A 15,272-nucleotide genomic window follows, 5' to 3' on the forward strand; every position below is an offset into this window, starting at 1 on the left:
TATATATTTATTTATTTATTATTATTATTATTATGAAAATAAATAAATAAATAAAAGTAGCACTCAATTAACTGTTTTGCTTCATTGGACATCAAGGTGCTATCAAAATGGTTTAATGCAGAAAGGTAAACAATAATGTACTTAATATTAAACAATGCATTAATCTTCCTATGAACTGTATAGACAACAATATGCAAATTATTAGTATGGGTAAATAGAGAAAATGACCATTTTTGAAACACATAACAACAGTAGTGTGATTTATGGCCTTTGACATAATCACAAAATGATATAGGAAGTTTGTCTCCTCCATTTTTATTTTCGTTTTTAGATAATGTTGCCATTATTCTAAATGAACACTGCATTATGAACATGAGCCCATAACTATGTGCTATAAATTTGCCATCTTTGTTAATGGACACTGCATGGGGTTTTTTGGTGTCGTTTTGTTTTGTTTTGTTTTTTGAGCCAATCACCAGACCCATAAATGCAATGCAACTAATCGCTTAGAGCTTTAGGAAAATGCCATCATGACAATGCTGATTGGCTGATGGTACAGCAAGAATCTCTCGAGCTCTTCATGACCATGAACTATGTTGTGAGAGGCAGCAAACAAGGGGGAAAAAATCCATAAAATTATTTTTGGTTCTTCAAGGTAATGTTAGGGATTTACCAGCTAAATAATGCTAATCAGCCAGATTTTGACCAAATGTTTGTGCCCCAACATTTAAGAATTGCAAGTTAATTCTTTAACAGATGTTAATGTCTGTCTCACAGAAATGGCGAGTGATCGGGTGGCCATCCTTACGGATGATGAGGAGGACCAGAAGAGGAAATATGTTCTGTCTGAACCATTTAACACTCTGTCCCTGGGGCAGGTGGCAAACACTACACTGTCCGGTCAAACAGCACCACCTGCCCCCAACAACACACTCCCTTCTCAGCCCACTCAGAGTATGGACTGCATGGAGAGGTGCTGTGTGCGAATAGACAATCATCTCTTGATTTCCAAGGTCTTCTACTTCTTCTTTTACTCCGCCTATGGCTCTTTACACCCCCTGCTTGCCGTGTACTACAAGCAGCTGGGAATGACACCCAGCCAAAGTGGCCTGCTAGTTGGGATCCGTTATTTTATTGAGTTTTGCAGTGCGCCTTTCTGGGGAGTAGTGGCGGACCGCTTCAAGAAAGGAAAGGCGGTGTTGCTATTTTCTGTACTCTGCTGGGTGATCTTTAACTGCGGAATTGGCTTCGTCAAGCCAGCTGCTATGACCTGTGTCAGTAAGGACCCTACTGTTGAGGCACCAAACAATTTTACAAACTATACGCAAACTGGTAACCGTACCAGACAACGAAGATACTTGATTGAGGATATGTACTCTGCTCCTCCACTTTCTCAGCCAATATTAGAAGCATATGAACCTCACTCTAGATACATTCGAAGTGCAAATGTAAATACCACAGGCACTCCCTCTGGAAACTCCACTGAGAATCCTGTTGGCGTTTCGATGCCTTCTAACTCGACAATAGTGTCGCCCCGTACCTCAACACTTGCGTCAAAATCTACCTCGACAACTGAAACACAAGCTACCACTGCCAAACTCAAAGAGAATATCATAGTCTTTAATAAGGAGCAAGTAGATACTATATTTCTCTTGATCCTCTTGGTCATTATTATTGGCGAGTTCTTCAGCGCCCCAGCTGTGACAATTGTGGACACGGTCACTCTTCAGTACTTGGGCCAACATAGAGATCATTATGGACTCCAGAGAATGTGGGGATCTCTGGGATGGGGTGTCGCTATGCTGTCAGTGGGCATCTGGATCGACCACACACACATCACAATCTTCATCCAGGGTTCGGGTTGTGACCAGCCCGACTACAAAAACTACCAAATTGCATTCATAGCTTTTGGAGTCCTGATGACCGCAGCACTTATTGTGGCAACGCAGTTCCACTTTGACAATAGGGTTTATCGGTCAGATGAAGAAGAGTATAAGGAGGATGTGGAAATACCTCAAGTCCCACCAGAGTCCAGTTCAGATGATGCACCCGTGTGCTCAGAAAGCAACCCACAACCTTTTCCCTTCAGAGATCTCTTCCGGATCATTTGTGGCGTTCGCTATGGTACGGTTCTCTTTGTGGCCTGGTTCATGGGGTTTGGTTACGGTTTCGTGTTCACCTTCCTCTACTGGCATCTGGAGGACCTGAAGGGAACCCCCACTCTCTTTGGCATCTGCTCGGTGCTCAGCCATGTGTCTGAGCTGGCGGCTTATTTCATCAGCCACAAACTCATTGAGCTTGTTGGACACATCAGGTGGGAACCTAATTATGTAAAATATATGGCATAATTTTTACTTAACTGCACTTGTATTGTAAGTTTATCTACATTTACATTTGGAAAGTGGGCTTGGATTATGAATATTAATTTAGGGACGTTACATGCACTTAGAAGTCATTTTTGATTTGTTTTAATGGCAAGTATGCAGATGATAGACAAAGTAGGATAACCACTTACCGCTTGTACGTTGGTTCAGTCCACTTTCCAATGCAAGTGGTTGGCTGAGGCTTCTCCTGTTTTTTGGTACATTCATACTAGGGCTGCACGATAAATCGCATGCGATATTTAACGCGCATCTTGTCAGTAAAGCCGGTTCTTTAAGCTCTGTGTAGTTAATGCTGCTCCATGTGAAAGCCCGCACATGATGGAGATTTACGCTGATTACAGAATGGTTTTACTGACAAGATGCGCGTTAAATATCGCATGCGATTTATCGTGCAGCCCTAATTCATACTGACTGCAATTTGTCTAAACCATGAGTCATTCAGTTTCAGGGAGAGTAGACAATTGAGCAATTAAGTAGACAATTGAGCACACTTCAACTTATATGCAAATAAGCAGTGGCAACTAAGTGCAGACCATGTTCTGATAGAGTTGGATACTAAGGTCAGGTGAGAGCCAGTTCACACAGAAAGTGTTTTTGTGTTCCACTCTGCTGTTAATTGTTGAACTAGATGGACGTATTTAACTGGTGCATCCAGGGACGCGGGAAGTAGGGGTGCTGAGGGGGCTGCAGCACCCCCTGTTTTCACATGGTTGCAAATGCAACGCCAAGTTTGTTCATTTAAATTTATTCAGTTTTAGCATTTAATAATTTATTTGTAATGATCTCTGAAATGTAAATTGTAAGTGGGCTATAATAAACCCATGTTTATCTTTATAAACATGATTAATTTTACTTGTGATGTTTTCTATATGGGATGATTAGCCTAATCCTCATGAACACGTGACGCTAGCACATGGTATCAGACATGAACTGTACAGAATGCGAACAAGATTAACTTTAATACAAGGAGATAATGGCACAAAAGCAAATATCAGATTTTTTTAAATGCCCATCCCAGCAAAAACATTCCAAAATCGGCATCCAAACAACACCAGCCCCAGCACCGACGTAAGTGAACCAGCCCCCCCGAAATCCCCCCCTTCACCCAACACGGACACACACAGCACCCCCAACCGAAAACATCTTCCCGCGCCCCTGGGTGCATCGTGTCTTGCTACTTTTAGCCCCATGTTTTTAAGCTGTTCTTAAATGCAATAATGCTTCCTGTGTGAACGGACCATAAGAATGCCTATGTAGACTCTGCGACTTCCAGCAATTTAATCGCTTTTATTGTGAACACCCTTGTATGTTGCCAGTTATAGTTGTTTCTTTAAACCGTACCCAAGCAAAATATAGCTCTTAAAATATGATAATTGTTGTCCAGAGTTTGGGCAGGATGAATGACCCGTTTGGTTGCAGTTTTACCAGAAACTATATTAATTAGGAAGTGTCAGTAAAAATCTATTGGAGGCCACAGCCATGAAGGAAACATAATCTGAAGCAATATTATTTTACTATTTAGAATGTATAATTTATATAAATAATATGAATATAAATAAATTTAGTTTATTTATATTTATAGTATTTACTAATACTTTAAATTAGCTTTTATATTTAGATTATTAAGTTTAGTTTAAAGTGAATGGATATAGTTAGAAAGGCATATTTTCCTTATGTTGTCATTACATTCTGATTGCTTTAAAAGAGCATGCGTTTTACTAGATTTACTGACAAAATTATATTCAGTTGTCTCTTTTTTTTGAGCAATCTACTTTACATTTGGTATGTTATAGACAGGTGTCTTCTGATGTTCACAAAAGCTAAACAATCATTTATAATGTATGCTCAGGGGTTAGTGTTGAGCAAATCTTTGTATGGGAGGAGCCAACTATTTTATTTTAGTATGCTAGTTTATGTATTTTAGACCTGTGCCCAAACACCGCCTTCATGCAATGGTAACCATATCCTGGTTGCTCAATATTTTATGAGAACACTACCAAGCACATCTGGTCAAAAGTGATGTAAATGCACTTATTTCTTGTGCCATATCTGTGTTAACACATAAAGACTGGCAAATTTGTGGCATAGTGGTGGGCTCACAGGGAAAGTTCAAAGGTTGTTTAAGGTGTCTCAGTAAGTATTGTTGACTTTGGCTAAGCTCTAAATGGGCACTGCCTAGCCTGGGCACACAATGTACAGCCAAGATGCAGGCCACCCTTTTCCAGGATGTTTCCCATGTGTATGTGGGCACTGGTAAACAGGCACTTGGAAAGGTCTGCTCTCATCCTCAATCTCCTTTGTGGTATTTCTCAAGTGTGTGGTATTTCCCAGAGCACTGGCTCTTCAGTGTGAACAAGATGAATCATTTTAGGATAGCTCAGGTTGTACTGGTGGCTCAATCTTTGCATTTTTAATGATGTAAACTGGTAGCATTTGGCAGACGTTTTGCGATACAGAACCCTCAAACCAGTTTCAGTGACCACTTTCTAGCTTATGGTGATGTTATTTTAGTCGACAGATGCTGTTTTGTGAAAAGCTGATTAGTTGGCAGCAAACTGCATCTGCAGGTATTGTAATTCTGCTGCGTAACAGAACTGCAGCTCCATGCAACATATAAGATGATTTCTGGCTTACCACACTGAGCATTTTAATTTAGAATATTACAACTTGATTGTTGTTACAAAAAAAAAAAAAAAAGCTAATGGACATGAGGTGGTGAAACTTGCAGAACTGCTGCTGCTCACAAAGAGACTATATCTCACAATGTGATTTTATATCGCAATATTGTTTCATATTTCATAATGTGACTATATACCACAATTGTAATTTCTCACAATGTAACTTTATATCTCAATGTGATTTTATATCCCACAATTGTTACTTTATATTTCACAGTGACTATACAGTATCTCACAGATGTAATTTTTATATTAATATATGTTGTATAACATTTTATATATTTTATGAAATAATATATATTTCTACAACAATTTGCAACATTTTTATTTTTATAGTTCTTATAAATTAGTAATAAATTCATGTGTTCTACTGTATATTTAAAAAATCATCTATAGAGTCTTCTTATGGGGACAAAAATGTTCTGTTAATGCATATGATACCTTCAGTTTTGTCTCTGTAGCCTTTAAGTGGCCTGTTTTCAGTCATGACTGCAGAGAGGCCTGTAACTTTATCCTGCCATTAGCCCCATCACACATTGTCTAGGCTTTCCAGCATTGATCCACTGAGCTTGCTTCTTTTGTTGATCAATTCTAAAGCTTTCTAAAGGCAAAGGGTGTGGCAGAGCCAACATAGTGTACAGTGAAATGTTCTCTGTAGTTTGTAGAGTCAACATTTGCATGGCTTTCTCCCAGAGCTGCATGTAGTTGCATGAAGAAAGGAGTTGAAACGCTCCTGTTTAAAGGTTTTTGTGTAGTTTTTTTTTTGGTGTTAGCATGCTTAAAATGCACACAACTATAAGTAAGCTGTTAGTAGGTTGATTTCTCCAAAACATGTAAACACTGTGGAGCAAATCATTGCTCTGTTTGAGGTTCCTGACCAGCCTGACAGCGATACTGACTCAACCAATGGTGTGAGATTGGGGCGGGGCTATGTATTCTTTCAAGCAATGGTGGACAGGGAGAGTATTTAAGAAACAATAATTATTTTAATTAAAGTCGTGATGAAACGTAAGTAGTGATAGATCTTTTCTTCTGTATTATGTACATCCCAGTTAAACAGATTTTAATTTGTTTTAATTGTTTAAACTGTTTTAATGTAATTTGTTTAATGTGTTTTAATTATAAAACAATTTGTAGGTTTTTACTTTTTTGTAGTTTATATAATATAAATTAGTAATAAATTCTGCACAACTGTAAGTAAGCTGTTTGAATGTTGATTCCCTCAAAATGTGTAAACAATGTTGTGCAAAACATTGGTCTGTGGAGCTTCCTGACGAGCCCGACAACAGCAACACTGACTCAACCAATGGTGTGGGTTTGGGGTGGGGCTATGTATTTGTTCAACCAATGGCAGATGGGGAGAGAGGTTAGGAAGCCTGTTTGGAAACAATCATTATTCTAATTAAAGTTGCGATGAAGCAAAAGTAGCTACAGTCTTTTCTTCATACATCCCAGTTAAAAGGATTATCGGAAAAGAAAAAAATATAGGACAGGGACTTTTGTTTATTCATTGAATGTTGCTTGTATCAATGCGAGCTTGCAGGCGATCATAAAAAAAGGGGCGCTGTTTAAGCAAACTGAATGTTTGGAGAAGTCAAGACATATGTCACCTGTTGTTTAACCTAAAGATTTGGTTATGTTGAAATTACTAGTTAAAACATGAATATGAATGAATCATATGAATGAATTGTTCACAATAACATCAATAACATGCATTTACAAATTATAATCATAATGTAATTTATGACTGTAATTTATGCTTAGTGATGCTAGTAGCGAAGAAATTAGACGCTTAATTTTTAAAGCACCAGCGCCGGCACTCTCATGAGATTGGTTTTCCAGGAAACAACATTCGAATTAAACGGGTAGTAATGACATTAAAGTTGTTTTTTCCTGTTAGAGATTCTGTGTTTGTAGATTAGCACTGGTGAGATCTTGTGTGGTCATGCTCACAGCCCGTCTCTAGGACAGAGTGAGTCATTCATTCGGACGTCAGAATAGACATCACCAGCAAATGCAACACCCAGCCTTAACTACAATAGGCCTTATAAATAGTGGTCGACCGATATTGGTTTTTTGACAGCCGATGCCGATATCTTGGAAAGCAGGGGGGCCGATATAAAGCCGATATCATTTGTTTTTAGTTTTAATTAATATTTAAGAAATTTGAAATCATTTGACAATGGATTAAAAAATAAATGTGTAAAATAAACATACTTATACTGTAGATGGCAAAGTATTTTTCACAAATAAATAAATATTTAATAAAAATATAATTAAAAAGGAAGTAAACACTGTAACCAACAGGGCACTCAGTATTCTGGGAAATTTGTGTGCATTGGGAATCATATTTTTTAAATAAAGCCAGGGTAACACTCATTTTACATACAGCACAGAGAAAATGACATGAATATGACAGTGGGTAAATGGATAAAGCGCAGCATAATTTGAAATCACGAGTTTAACGTTTAAAGCATTAATTTCACACGGACCGACCGTCACACAGAGAGCACGCGATCATGCTGGATAAAAATGCACACTTCACAAGATCTCACAGCTGGATTCGACTAAGTTTGTGAAATTAAATGTTCATTAGTCATTCAAAGATTTGTTTAAATTATGTAAATGCGTATTTGCTTAATGCTGACGGCAAACGAGAAAGTATTATAATGTTTGTCTTTCTTTTTTTTTTATCAATATATTTATAATTTTCACATCAACAATTTACAGACTTAGTACAATTTACAAGTAAACATTCTTTCCTAACCACCCTTCCACCCCCATCACATCCTCACTAGACAGAACACTTAAATGAACATTCTTGCGAGGCATTGAGCTGGTGTGTAAAATAAGAAAAAAGGAAAAAGACAAATTAAAAAAAAGAGAAAAAGAAAAAAAAATAACAATACAAATAAATACATAAATAACAATACTGATAATAAAGCAATTAAAGTTAAGAAAGGGTTACATTATCACATCAGCATTTTCAGTCAATGTAACATCCAAATTATTCACGTATGCAATAAATTTGCCCCAAATCTTTACAAACATTGATGTATTCCCTTTTTATACCAATATTGTGTTATCCCATCTCTTAATGCCTCAGGAAGAGATGGGTTGTAGTGAAAAGGAGTATTGTTATATAATGATAGTAGCCAATTATATTTTTTCCTGTCAATTCTCAAACCCCAATTTGCAAGTGTGTCTAATGAATGGGTTGTTAACTACTTTCGTAACACAAGTCAATGGGATGAACAGAGCCTTATCTAGAGGAATTTCCCCTGCATGATATCTTTCAATTTGTATCCATGCAGGAGGCAAAGTACTATTCATCTGCCAAAACCATACCGCTCTCATTTGTGCTGCCCAAAAATAAGACATAAAATCTGGAAGTTGTAATCCACCTTTTTTAGATGCCATTTGTAATGTTTTAAGTTTAACCCTCTGAGTTTTATTATTCCAAATACATTTTCTAATTGAGCTATTGACTTTTGTGGGATAGAAATGGGAAGAGTTTGAAATAAATATAAACATTTTGGAAGAATGTTAATTTTTATGCAATTTATCTTGCCAATTAATGATAATGGTAGTGAGTTCCATCTTTCCAAATCTCTCAGTACTTTTTTAAGTAATGGGGAATAATTCAAAGAATATGCTTCTTCCAGCTTCGAAGGAATATTTAATCCTAAATAAACTATCTTTTCCGAATTCCATAAATGTTTGCCTTTCTATTACTAATAATATAAAAGCAATCGTTATAATACTTTTTGTATACATTAATTCCTTTGTTTAACCATTCTGTCTGATTATTAGACAGACTTCTAGCTGTATTTAGACAGAACTGTTAACGACGACGGCAAACAAGAGGGAGAATGTGAGCACTGTGTGCTCAGGCGCTGCCGCTCTCAGCGCCATCAAAATAAATGTCCAGTGTGGCGTCAAAATAAAAGCAGAAAAACTTATCGGCCGATGCCGATATTTGAAAAATACCAAATATCGGCCGATATATCGGCCGACCACTACTTATAAACCAAACTGGTTTAGCTACACCCAGTGTGACATTTTCATTGTACAGAAAAGCATTGTTTCATATGTATGAATGAAATATGACATACCAGTATTACATGATTGTGTTTTCTTTTTTTAGAGTCCTTTATATCGGACTGGCCTGCAACACTGCACGCTATCTGTACATCTCCTACCTGGAGAATGCATGGATAGTTTTACCCATGGAGGTGCTTCAAGGTGAGAAATAAGGTGTTTTTGTGTCGCCCGACTGGCCTTATCAAACAGGAAGTGTTGTGATTGGTGGGCTGTGCTCTTGAGTGACCACAGCTGACGTTCGAGATCATCTAAGGACATGAATCAGCTGTTTTTGCAGTATATCTGACAGCTTATTTCACATCAGACATGCTGTTGCAATCACACAGTTACCGTTTAGAAATAGGCTTAGGGCAGTGCCATTTGTTTCAAAGCTGAAAGAAATGTTACTGTTACTTAGGCTAGATGGTACAATATGTAGTTCAACATCAGTTCTTAGAAGAGTAAACTCTTTCTTTTCTCTGAAAAGCAGTTTTATTAAAATGCCAAGACCTTTGAATTTTTCTAAAACAGGTTTAAAAGCCTGTTTAGCTGCTTCAGCCACTATTATCTTGGGACTGTGTTGACTGTTGACACTGTACAGGATGACCATGTTCCCACCTCACATGTAGCGTAATGGTTGTTTGTTTGCTTTAACTGTGACTGAGTAATATGATATTATATACCATATTGTTAGCTTGCTATCAGTTTAAGTCTGCTCATTTATATATGCAAGTTCTAAAGAAACAGAGGAATATGAAAATAGAGTGTGAGATCAGTTCAAGACGACAAAGAACTTATTGAAGGAAGTTGTTTGGCACAACATAGATCGAAGTTTAGTTGTACAGTTGGTAAACATTTTGTTTCATTAATACGTAATTCAACTGATTTGAATTGTTATATACACATTTTACTCAATTGTGGCAGAATTTTGAGTCATAACTGTTTTATAATATTAATTGTACTGTTAAGTCTGTGTTCTGAAGCACTTTTGCTAGACTAATTAATCATTTGTAATGAATTTTCTTGTTATAATATAGGCAAACCAAAAGATAAAATTGTTCAAGTAATAATAAGTTATCAAATAATCACATAAGATGAAGTACCTTTCATTTGTAAGGTAAATTCACTAAATTATAAAAAAAAATGTGACCCTGGACCACAAACCCAGTCATAAGGGTCAATTTTTTGAAATTGATATTTATAAATAATCTGAATGAGGACTAAATAAGATTTCCACTGATGTATGGTTTGTTATGATAGGACAATATTTGGCCGAGATACAACTATTTGAAAATCTGGAATCTGAGTGTGCAAAAAAAATCTAAATATTGAGAAAATCGCCTTTAAAGTTGTCCAAATGAAGTTCTTAGCAATGCATATTACTAATCAAAAATGAAGTTTTTATATATTTACAGTAGGAAATTTACAAAATATCTTCATGGAACATGATCTTTACTTAATATCCTAATGATTTTTGGCATAAAAGAAAAATCGATAATTTTGTCTCGTACAATGTTTTTTTTGGCTATTGCTAAAAATATACCCAAGCGACTTAAGACTGGTTTTGTGGTCCAGGGTCACAAATAAGAATTACTATATAGTATTTAATTTATAAAGTATTTTTGTTCAATTTTCACTTTTACTATTATGACATTAAATATCATGAGTTATACTGCTGACTCTCAGCTTTAATTATTAATATTTTATGTTCTCATTTTTTTTTTATGTTCTCCCCTATTTTGTTTTTGCATTCTGTTCCTGATTAACTTTTAATGATCACTTGTAACAGAATGAAAGCATATTGCGTAATACTTGTATAGAGCTGCTTTTTAACATTTTAATTTTCAACGTATTCATATTTGCTTACCAACTGCAAATAGTGTCTTATTGATGTGGTTATAGACCTATATTACAAGGAACTCATGAGTAGTCAATGTTTATGCATTCAGGCAGACGCACAAGTGTTTATGTTAATGTGTCATGCAGGTTTGACACATGCATCAGTGTGGGCGGCATGCATCTCGTATTTGAGCGCTGCTGTTCCTCCAGCTCTGCGCACGTCAGCTCAGGGGATCCTGCAGGGGCTGCACCTGGGGCTGGGGAGAGGCTGTGGAGCCATGCTAGGAGGAGTTTTTGTGAACTTCTTCGGTATGACATCAACAAAGACCATGTGACGTCACAGACTTGCCATACATGTGCCTCATGCATGCTTTTAAGCTGTTATATATTTAGACACACTTACAAAGAATCAGACTCTTGTAGTAAAGGTAAATTCTACATTATTCTATATCCAAAAGTCTATGAAAATATGACATTTGCTTTTGTTTGTTTAATTTTTTTAACTTAAATACTAATAAATCATTATCTTATTTGATCAAAAATACAGTAAAAACAATACAACTATAAAATATTATTACAATTTTAAATAACTGTTTTGTGTTTGAATATATTTTACTAAGTAATTTATTATGCAATGGCAAAGCTGAATTTTCAGCATCATTACTCCAGTCTTCAGTGTCAAATGATCCTTCAGAAATCATTCTAATATGCTGATTTGCTGCTCAAGAAACATTTTTTTTTATTATCAATGATGAACGTAATATTTTTGTGGAAACCTTGATACACTGATTCAAAAGTTTGGGTTAAGTAAGTTTAAAACAAATAAATAATTTTATTCAACCAGGATGCATTCAGTTGATCTAAGTGACGAAGTTCATCTAAAAAAAAATATTTTTCAAATAAATTCTGTTCATTGAACATGCGTCAAAGTTCATTTTCATAAAGGAATCCAGAATAAAATGTCACAGTTTCTACAAAAATATTAAACAGCAAAATCAGTATATTAGAATGATTTCTGAAGGATCATGTGACACTGAAGACTGGAGTAATGATGCTAAAAATTCAGCTTTGCCATTGCAGGAAATAAATTACATTTTAAAATATATTCAAATAGAAGACTAGTGATTTTAAATGGAAATTATATTTCACACTGTTATTGTTTATACATACTGTATATATACAATTTTATAGAAATGCCTCAGACTTTTGGGCCTTGCTGAATATATATAGATAATATCCAAAAGGGTGATGAGAAAACTTTTAGATTGTTCTTTTCATTGTGAATGATATTCATCTTACAGTATCAGCCTTTTTCATCTTGCAAATTTCCTGTTTAGGTGCTGCAGAAACCTTCAGAGGCCTCGGTATGGCCTCTCTGGTCACATTACTTGTCTTCTCTCTGATACAGTGGCTGTTAGGTCAGAACGAGGATAAAAGTAAGTTCCTGCTGTTTTGCTGGAGTAAAACCTGCGACGGCTTATTGATTACGTCTGTGCTCTTTTACAGAGGGCTCGATGTTGGCTGAGAACATCCCAGTTCCCTCCAGCCCTGTGCCTATCGCCACTATTGACTTAGTCCAGAACCAATCTGCATCTCAGCCAAATCCCGAATCAAAGACGCCTCCTAAGAAAACCAGGCATCAGGAAGAGCAAGAAAATGCCAACAAGCCGGCCTGGGTGGTGTCTGCTTCCCCCTGGGTCACCATCGCTTTCGCCCTCTATCAGATCAGAGATATGGTTGCTTTGTCAAAGAACAACCACTGTGGTGAAAGTCAAGCCCCGCAGGTAGGGTGGCACCCTTTGTGATTTGGACATTAGGAGGTGGTGAAAGTTTCACTCCTGCTGTTTAATAACATTTCATGACCTTTTTCCTGCTAATTTTCTGCCTGTATTAGTTTGTCATCTTGGCTTTTTGGTATGTAATTATTGTGAAAACCAATATGGAAAAATTTCATACTGATGGAAAATTATATTTTATACCTTTTTACTGAATGATTAACTCTTTCTCTTTGCATTCATGCTGTCATTTTCTCAGGGGAAAGGTGAGGAAAAATATCTGTCTTTGCACTTTGTACACAAAAATGCATGCAGTCCTGTCACAGTCTGTTATTGCATTTCCTCTTTCATTCTTAATGTATTCTTGGATAATTTACATAAGTCTTACTAACACCATTGTACAACCCACTTCTTACCAAAATAAATGCTTTTCTGTTGTCAGTTTTGTTTGTCCTTTCTTAAAACAGACTTCTGTGCTTCAGCTGCTTTGTGTCGTTTATTTAAATTTTTGAGCAAATGTTTAAAGTCAGGACATCTTTTTTGTTGTCGTTTGTTTCCCCGCATTTGGCACAGTTACTTATTTGTCATTGTAAAGTACACATAGTGTTTATATTTGAAGTCAAATAAATGCTTGGTTGGTGCATCTCACGAAACATTTCAAGAAGATGTCCAGGTCATATTTCACCCCCTAAGAATACATATATTTTAAAAAATTCAAAAAAATATTTGAATTTAGTATTAATGAATCATAGTAATTATTGTTTGTACTGCCTTTATTTTTAATAGAAAAGGTATTACATTACGAAGTATAATTTCATTTAGTCTTAAATTCAGTCTATAAAAATAAAAAATAAAAAGCATCTACAGTATCTCACAGAAGTGAGTACACCCCCACATTTTTGTAAATATTTTATTATATCTTTTCGTGTGACAACACTTTATGGTAATGATAATTGAAGGGGAAAAAAGTTAATTATTTAAAAAAAATTATTTTCAGGAACATTTGGTTTTAGGGTGTTTTTTTTAATTAATATTTATGACTTAATCCACAAATTCTGACATTTTATTTAAGAAAATGTATAATTTAAATTGTGAAGTGTTTGTGTCATAGTAATAATTGTTTATAGTGCCTCTATTTTTTATTAAAATAAAAGGAATCATTTCATTTAATCTTAACCAGTAGGGGTGTAACCCCGGCATCCTGGGCAAATTTGCCCATTGGCCTCTGACCATCATGGCCTCCTAATCATCCCCATACACTAATTGGCTTCATCACTCTGTCTCCTCTCCACCAATAAGCTGGTGTGTGGTGGGCGTTCTGGCGCACTATGGCTGCCGTCGCATCATCCAGGTGGATGCTGCACACTGGTGGTGGTTGAGGAGATTCCCCCCCTTTCATGTAAAGCGCTTTGAGTACCCAGAAAAGCGCTATATAAATGTAACTAATTAAATTATAATTATTAATTAATTAACCCTATAGAGAATATTTAAATATTATTTCAAAATAAAATCAAAAATGAAAATCTAGTTAACAATGTGAATTTTTAAGAAAATATCACAGCTTAAAGCATCATGATCCTAAAATAGGCTTCATTATTTTAATTTTGGGGTGAAATTACACGTTTTTTTTTATTCATTCTAGTACACATCTTAACAAATAAAATGTACCTTACCTTAGACATTTATTTCAAATGTTTAACCTTTATGTGTCGTCCTCTTGTAGGAGACAAATGAGCAAACTTCAGCGACGCCACCTGATGATGAAAACACATCATCGCAACCCGATACAATTAGTCCGGCAGAATATCTCTCACAAGAACCTACTACCAGTGCATTCGTTCCTCAAAACACACATCCTGTCCGTCCTCTGGAAGAACCGCCTCCATCCACAGGGAGAAAAGAACCAGTAGAAAACTCAATTCAATTGCCAGGACATTCCAAACAGCTGCCTCCAATAGCACAACCACAATCAACAATCAAGTGAACTTCTTTGGGAAATAGCCTTATGATTTAGACATGGTATGGGGTGTAAAAGATGACAGCTGACATTGGACCAAAAATATTATGTTGGCCTACAGGTATTCTACATTAGCCGAGGCAATAGAATCAATATGCTTTGCACTGCCACAGTTGATGTCATGCATTAGTTGCAAAGAGCTTGCAAGTCTTTGTACAGAATGCTTGAAGAGTCAGTGCCTATGAGGAAATCTGCATATTTCTGAGTGATAAATTCTTATAATCCAACAGCAGAGGTGCTTCAGCAAAATATTCATGGGACTTGCCATTGCACTCTGTATAAAATGTAATTTTGCTATTCATGCTTCCATATTACTTGACCAAATTTAAATATAAAACATCTACTCTGTATTAAATAAAATGTTAAAGCCATGCTCTGTTCTGTTAAATATAGTTATCTGTAAAACCAAGTAGCTAATACAAACCATCAGAAGGTTGATTTGCCCTATATGGTGTCTGAAATCATGTGCCTCACAGCTTTGTGTATAATGACCTCT

General features: G+C 36.0%; 1 protein-coding gene across 4 annotated transcripts in view; it reads left to right on the forward strand.

The window, feature by feature from the left end:
* The window catches only part of LOC107657524 (major facilitator superfamily domain-containing protein 6-B-like), a 15,988-nt gene extending 741 nt beyond the window's left edge, over window positions 1-15,247 (forward strand). Inside the window, exons 2-8 of one of the 4 annotated variants that reach the window (XM_016445657.1) lie at window positions 778-2,314; window positions 9,210-9,307; window positions 11,132-11,293; window positions 12,322-12,420; window positions 12,491-12,768; window positions 13,019-13,025; window positions 14,483-14,568. In XM_016445657.1, the coding sequence (XP_016301143.1) occupies window positions 780-2,314; window positions 9,210-9,307; window positions 11,132-11,293; window positions 12,322-12,420; window positions 12,491-12,768; window positions 13,019-13,025; window positions 14,483-14,493 (2,190 nt within the window). In that variant the 5' untranslated portion in view covers window positions 778-779 and the 3' untranslated portion in view covers window positions 14,494-14,568. Of the gene's footprint in view, window positions 1-777; window positions 2,315-9,209; window positions 9,308-11,131; window positions 11,294-12,321; window positions 12,421-12,490; window positions 12,769-13,018; window positions 13,204-14,482 lie in introns of those variants that run through there. The other 3 variants (XM_016445658.1, XM_016445655.1, XM_016445656.1) reach the window with 3 other exon arrangements.
* The last annotated feature ends 25 nt before the right edge of the window (window positions 15,248-15,272 follow it).

Source organism: Sinocyclocheilus anshuiensis, unplaced genomic scaffold (assembly GCF_001515605.1).
Source record: "Sinocyclocheilus anshuiensis isolate Anshui unplaced genomic scaffold, SAMN03320099.WGS_v1.1 scaffold179, whole genome shotgun sequence".
Classification (NCBI taxonomy): Eukaryota; Metazoa; Chordata; class Actinopteri; order Cypriniformes; family Cyprinidae; genus Sinocyclocheilus; species Sinocyclocheilus anshuiensis.